The 7,869-nt window shown below is 39.4% G+C and overlaps 1 protein-coding gene across 1 annotated transcript; it reads left to right on the plus strand.

The window, feature by feature from the left end:
* Positions 1 to 4,877: 4,877 nt before the first annotated feature.
* LOC308369327 (beta-galactoside-binding lectin-like) lies at positions 4,878 to 7,588 on the plus strand (the record flags this gene model as incomplete). Its single annotated transcript, XM_080843720.1, has 3 exons — positions 4,878 to 4,954; positions 5,340 to 5,514; positions 7,442 to 7,588. 3 exons carry the CDS (start codon positions 4,878 to 4,880, stop codon positions 7,586 to 7,588), a joined length of 399 nt encoding a protein of 132 aa, XP_080699846.1.
* Positions 7,589 to 7,869: the final 281 nt, after the last annotated feature.

Genomic DNA, 7,869 nt, shown 5'->3' on the forward strand with positions numbered 1-7,869 from the left:
AATCTAGTTTTAAAGAACTCAAATTAAGTGCAAATGTGCTTATCAAGACAGCACAAATCATATTTGCTTGAAATAGGTAAAATTAACTAAAATTAAAGTCAAATTTAGCTAGAAACAAGACCAACTAGATTTTTCATCTTAATATAAGTAATAACCCTAGGTTAGAAAAGCAGTTTTTGCAGTGCACAGTGGAAGTGACACAAATAGCCTGAAAGGTAGAGGGGACAGAGTATCTGTGCATACACACACAGACACACATACAACGCTGTTGAATCATCAACAAACCATTGTACCAACATGCCCGACTGTGCAACCAGGTTCCAGGGAAGAAGCCATTGGCAAAACCTTCTAGCCGGACTGGTCAGACAAGTCAAGTCAAGTCAAGTGTACTTTATTGTCAAAAATCTATGTAACAGGGTTGGCACAGAAGTTTGAAATTGCGTTTGACCAGTCTCCAATGTGCAGTTTAAAACATTTAAATAAGACATTGACAATAATCTCTCTCTCACACACACACACACACACATAGCAGCAGAAGTACAATCGGTGGTCAATAGGTGCAACAGTAAAGTGCAACAGTAAAGTGCCAGTGGCATGGTGAAGTGACTTTGGAATGTTCATGTGGTTTTCTTCAGTGTGTTGATGAGTCTGATGGCTTGTGGAAAGAAGCTGTTACTCAATCTGCTTGTGCGGGCCCGCAGGTTGCGGTACTGCTTCCCTGATGGTAGAAGGGAGAACAGACTGTGTGCTGGATGAGTTGTGTCTTTGATGATGTTCAGTGCCCGCTTGGAACAGTGTGAAGTGTACAGTTCCTGAATGGCTGGTAGGGGTGACCTGATGATCTTTTCTGCTGTCCTCACCACCCTCTGCAGTGCCTTCTTGTCTGCAGCTAGACAGCTGCCGTGCCAGACAGAGACGTTGCTGATCAGGATGCTCTCAATAGCACCTCTGAAGAAGGTGGTGAGGGCAGAAGTGGAGAGGTCAGCTCTTCTCATCCTTCTCAGGAAGTGGAGTCGTGTCTGCGAGTCAAGTTCCAATATTCAAAAAACCCTACTGGCTTCCAACAAACGTCCCATCCTTTTAACTTCTGTGGAAAACAGTGTTCCATGGAAGCACAGGAACACCTAAACCTCTGTCAAGTCCATCTCTGGTTTCTTTGGGGGAGAACACTGGGTAGTAGACACAGGTCTCCAATGTCCCTGGTACAGAACACTGCAGATGTGGTGATTAACGTTCACCCTATGTTAGTTCACTGAGGCCAGGAACCAGAGGAGTAAGCAATCATCTGGACTCAACAATATTAGTTTCCAATCAATGACTGGCATCTATCTTCCTGTCATGACACAAAACTTAATATCTCACGCACATTTTTTTTTAAAAAACCCAACACACAATACAAATATAACAATTATATAACATTTTGATGTTTACACAGTAATGTTAAGGAAATAACATAGAAGCACAGATGTGAATATCCATCAGAGAAAACAAAAAACACAGAGCAAGCGGTTAGTGATAGCTTAATTCATTCTATTAGAGAATGAATCGGACTAACAAAGTTTCTATCACAATTGAACATGCAATGCTAAGGCTGAATCCCATTACACCCCTTAGCCCTTCGACTTTCCCTTTCCCCTCCGTTTTGCGCGTTCACGTGGAGGGGTAGGGCTATCCCAATTCACGTTAAGACAGAAAGGGAGGGGTGAGGGAAGGGCTTTACACCCCTCCAAACGGAGATTTTCCGAGGGCACACTTGAAACGGAGGGGTGAGACCGATTCTGACCGAATCCTGTAGATGGCGGCAATAAGTTGAGTCTGGCAGCTGCCATTAAAGAAGAAACATCGCGCGAGTCCCTTTAAAAATGTCGGAAACAGCAGAAAAAAGCATCACACAAATGTAAGTATTTTCTTTGTAATCAGGGATTAAAGCAAAAAAAAATCATATGACTGAAAAAAAAATCGCCACTCACTTTGGGTCGTGGCTGCATACCGCCTTGATATTTGAACTTCATATTATCACGATATTATCACTTACTAGTTCAAAGCTAGGGCATAAAACCAATATTTTTTGCAAGACTTCACCATTCTTGTTAATGGGCTATACATGACAAAACGATTTACTGAAATCCAGGGGCATTTAAAAAAAATTGGGGGCACTTTTAGAAACTTGTGAAATAACATTTAGGCCTAACCTTTGTTCAAAATAATAAACACACTTATTTAGGCTTACAGTATATGAACAATTGTCATCAAATGGCAATAATAAGACTATTAGCATTAGTCTACAGATACAAAGTGTTTTCTTAGATTTTTTGAACAAAAAACAAACAGACAACGTAAATTAGACAATCATATGCAATAGTATTCTATTATAGTAATAACAACTAATACAATCTTATTAGAGGTAAAAAAAAAAAAAAAAAAACTATGAACAATCGGTTTTTTTCTTTCTTTTTTTTATAATAACACATTATATTTATGGATTTTTGTGTTACCTTTAATCATGTACCTACCATAGTAGGCCTACAGGAAATACAGATTAGACTAGTTAGCTAGCATGCAAGCCAGCCTTTGTAGCCAACGTTAGCTAACTAACATTAAACTAGCTTAACCGAACTAAATCATTTCTAAAAGTATTATTACTAGTTATCATTCAACGTAGGCGATGTGTGTCGCTTGGCGACGAAATGCCATGTATTTCTGAATGTTTTTGCTCCCCTTGATGGAGTCAGCAGAAGAATTTACCTGTGCTGGATTGACAAGGATTTGGGCAACTCGTTGTCCACAATTCCGACATGCCTTGAAAACAAAACCGGGTCTTTTTCTCTTCGTCATCGTCTTCCTCCAGCCAGTCAATCTAGCTTTCATTTTTGACAGTCGCTGGGTGTATGAATTTTATATTTTAGAACCTGAGCTGGTGACAGAGACTGCGCTGATCCTCATTTCTCCTCACTCTCGCACTCACAGCCAGGTCTGATTAGGAAGCGCTCCAAATATTTTTTGTTAGAACGTTCATTTCTTCACGCAACAATCAGTCAATGCGAAAATCAAAACATTAAATGGCAACTGACCGGGTCATAGGCTACGATGTTTTTGGCAAGTTCATTAAATTATTATTACAGAAAATTATAATTTACTCTTATAAATTTCAGGGGCAAAATTACATTTCTTAGGGGCAGTTTTGCCCTTTGCCCTCGTGTATTTCCGACGCTGCAAATCATATCAGTGCCCCCCCCTCCCTATTTTGTTTCTCTTCGGATCTGCATCGATCTCATTTTTGGCCTTATGCGAGCCGAGTTGACGGAAATCCGTCATAGCGACGGAAAACTTTAATCCATGTGTAATTCATGGTTTTAAAACTTGTTTGATGAAATGTTGCATTGTGTAAACAACAGCTGCAGGCGCCATGTTTGTTTATGTCTGGTGAGTGACAGCTGTCGCTCTCCGGTTACGTAACAGCTGACGCAGCGTACTGATGAAGTACGTAATTGTTGAAGGGATATCCCAATTCGAAGGGCTAGCGTTTCAAGCCCTTCGGTTACACCTTCGTTATTGCTTCGTTTGAAAAGGCGAGGGCCAAGGGGTAGGGGTAAGGGTATGGGTGGAGATTAGAAATGGGATTGGGCCTTAGTGTTTGTTTTTAGAAATGAATGTTACGAGATGAGATGACTAAGATGCATTCTGTATATCTGCTAAGTTTTACAGTGCTTCGTAAGTAAAGGTTTGAAAAGAACTGACGGGTATGACTAAGTCGATGGTGTGAACGCCCTAAGCACTGAAAGTCAGTATTTGAAGTGCACAATTGCGTGGTAATAGATACGACCTGAATCTATAAACCACATAACTAATGTTCATGACGATTCTGATTGGATAAAATCAGTGAACCCCTCTCATTCGGTGATATATTAGTCATCAGAAGCTTGATCCCTCCTCTTGTGTCTCCTCATATCCTATAAAAGACTGTTGAGAAACACAGTCAGTTCAGACTGGAACATCCTCACATACAAGAGTCAAGGTATGTACAATTAATCGTGTTCTAAATGTAATGGAAAAAGTCAAACTAAACAAATTACTCTAGATCAGAATGCAGTGGTGATGAATATTTAACCTGAGCATTAGAAAAGGACGAAATGCCATCTAATTTTCAGTTAGTTATCAAAGATATCTGGATGTTTAGAAATATAGAGAATACTAGGGGAGAATACTAGGGGAAAAAAGGAAGTCAAGTGAGAGATGGGTTTTAAAAAAGTGCTAGATAACATTGAATGGATGAGCTGTTTCTTAGGCTTGTTGTGATGAGATTTTTTACTAGTTTTCCCTCTCTCACAATGAAAAAAATACTTATCATTCACAAAAAGAAAATTCTTTAACACAGTCCCATGTGAGGTCAATATAATAGTAGGGTGAGACAAAGGCAGGAGCGCTCCACAGTTCCAAACATTTTTTTAGTGTGTTAGGTGTGCCGGTATCTAGTTGTTGAAAAGAGGCTACATTACAACACACTGCGGCATATCCATATGGAAGGTGAAATTTCTCTCCAAGCTGTCTTTCTGAATCCTCTGTTTATCAATGTGTTCACAGAAGAAACAGTTCACTAAAGCATCCTTAATAATGCTTTTTCGATTGCATTCCACTTTAGCTTTACTGTATCCTTTTCAATTCTTAAACTCAACTGAAATATCCCAGACAGTTACAAGCCTGCGTCTCCACACACCTAATCCCTTCCGCTCTTCTCCAGTTAACCCTTCTAATTGGCAGTACCTACATCACAGAATCACATATCCACTGACATTTTTACATTCATTTAACATTTGTACATTGATATATTGTAATAAACTGCCACAAATTTATTTTCAAGGCTTTTAAAACTCACAAAGATGCTGATTGTGAAGAACTGGACCTTCAAGACTCCGCAGAAGCTGGTGGTCACTGGCAAGTCCCCAGCAGACAATGGGTAAGCTTACTACAAAGGTTACTAAAACACATGATACTCTTAAGTGCCCTCTTCAATCACAGTGGCCCATATTGAATAAGGGAAGTTCCTTACTGGAAATTCCTTAAGATGTTCCTTAAAGCTACACTCCGTGATTTTGCCGAAAAGCTGTTGATATTTGAACTAAACCAATCAAATTTCTCCCGACCCTTCTGTGCTCCTGATTGACATCCAGAGGACAATGAGATCCAATTGTTGGGTAGAATCTGACAAGTGTATTGTTTTAGAACTGTGGAATGCACTTAAAGCATATAATTAAACACAGATCTAACACGTGTTCTGGTAAACTTCTACCCACATACAAGTCTCTCTTTCCATCACCCTCTTTCTCTGTCTCACCTTCCAGGTTCTCCATCAACATCGGCTATGACGAGAACAACATAGCTCTGCACTTCAATCCTCGGTTCAATGATCAAAGTGATACTCAGAGCATTGTGCTCAACTCCAAGAAAGATGGCATCTTCGGTGTTGAGGAGGTCCTGAATTTCGCTTACAAATTCCATCCCCATCAGGAGTTCAAGGTGAGGGGCATAGTTAAGCATACTCAAACTCATGACAGCAACCTGAAAAGCCCCCCAAAACAGGAAATGACTGCTGGATCCCGTCCAGAAACATCGAGTATCGAGTTTGGAGAAGTTCTAATGTAGCACACAGTTATTTTAAGAATATATGGGCTAGATGTTTGTTTAAACGTTGTACCCTTCTGGAGAACTTCTCCATCTTCTACATATGACATGTATCTATAACAAATTCTATTTAAATCAAACAGAAAGTCGTCACATTTCGATGTTATTATTTTATCAGGAGAGCTGTATTAAAAAGGCTAAATAAACACAACAGACACATTAGCTTAGAAATAATACAGAACATATACAGTCTTTGTTCGTTCGTACGTTGTACCCTTCTGGAGAACTTCTCCATCTTCTACATATGACATGATGTATCTATAACAAATTCTATTTAAATCAAACAGAAAGTCGTCACATTTCGATGTTATTATTTGATCAGGAGAGCTGTATTAAAAAGGCTAAATAAACACAACAGACACATTAGCTTAGAAATAATACATATACAGTCTTTGTTCGTTCGTTCGTTCGTTATTCCGTGTGTGATATGTATATAACAAAAAATGATCCGTATTTGTTATCAACTCCAAACGTGAACCAGAGTCTCGCCAGTGCTGAATCGGGTACAACACCGGCCTGCTTCCTCGATTGCCTTTAGAATAAGTCCAAAATACCGTTGGTAAACGTTGTTCCAAGAAGGAAAACAGTCCTCTTCAAAATCAAAAATAGTAATGCATTGCAGTGTAAAAAAAAAAAGCAGGAACAAAATACCGCCTTTCTCACAAGATCCCGAGCTGAATAAGGTCCTCCGTATTCCTGTAGTCCTTTATCTTGCTTTGTGGATCTATCCAGAGAATGCAGTAGGTGGAATGTATTTCAATGAACATAGTCCTACATATAAACAAAAGATCGTTATTACAAAACTGGCATTTAGCTGTCTAAGTCGTATTTAAGTTTAAACTTAACTTGCCACCGCTTCTCCATTCAACACACCACCCTGAGAAAAACCAACCTCCCCCTTTCATGCGTTTACCTGCTTCACTACAACCCAGGAGCGTTTGCATAAAGAGGCTAAGTGATCGCTAAATTACTGTCCCATACGTATTTTCGGTCAGTGGGATAAGGTACAAATATCATATGGTCAGACTATATTATTTCTAGCTTCCATATGAAAGGTGCTTGAGAGCCTATAAAAAGTGACTTCTTTTCCAGCACCTATGGTATGATTAAGATACTCAATATTATGTGAACATAACATATCCTTCTGGGAGCTGTAGAGGTCTTTCAGAGCAGGCAGATGTGTGTCGGTAATCTTCTGGGCTGTGTTGATGACTCTGCAAAGCCTCTTCATCAGTCGCAGAACTGTTGCCATGCCAACTGTTGCCTTACCACACTAGGAATGCATTCGTCAGGACATTGTCAGTGGAGATCTTCAAAATGTTTGTGCCTGTTGAGTTCCTTTGTTTTTTGGGTGTTGGCTCCCAAGTGGCCTTTTGAGCGTCTGCCAATGTAATGGTTTTGTCGATCTGCTTGTATCACAAATTCTTAAAAAATGTAGTTGAGCTCCGTCCAGTTATGATGTTTCTCCCCAAATCAGGCCATTAAGTCTGAAAAATGTATTCCAAATTGCATATGAAGCTGTTTATGTTTCAGATTGCCTCTGGTAGGACTGGGATATTTAGTAAAAGAGAATTCAAAACCAGAGATAATAACAAGAACAAGAATAGTGACAACATAGTAATATATTTACATACTAATGTTTTCCTCTTGCTATGCTGAACAGGTTACATACATGAATCTGAATAATAGCCAAAGTATACTATCTAAATAATAATATGCTCATCATGTTAAAAACCTTTCCACTTTTTTATTCATGTTCAAGGTCGGCTTCACCTTCACCGACAAGCAGTTTGAAATCGAGCTCCCTAATGGCACGCCGGTTACCTTCCCCAATCGCTTTGGGGCTTTTAGGTTCAACCACATCCATTATGTGGGAGCGGGCAGGATCAACAGCATGAGCATCAACTGAGGAGACTGACAGCATCAGCCATCTGTGGGCCTCTTTTAGAGGCTCATCGTCAGTGCCTTAACCCTCCTATTATGTTTGGGGTCAATTATACCCCATTCAATGATTGACGTCTCTTAATAAATGATTGACATAATTTGTTTTGCTTCATATTTAATGACTTTTCCTAATTTAATGGGTACAACTGGGTAAACACAAAATTAACATATGTTTTCAATGTCCTGTACGAATGTTATAGATAACAACAATATGTACTTAGAAATAATATTAAGCCATAAAACACC

Source organism: Sprattus sprattus, assembly GCF_963457725.1.
Source record: "Sprattus sprattus genome assembly, chromosome: 1".
NCBI lineage: Eukaryota > Metazoa > Chordata > Actinopteri > Clupeiformes > Clupeidae > Sprattus > Sprattus sprattus.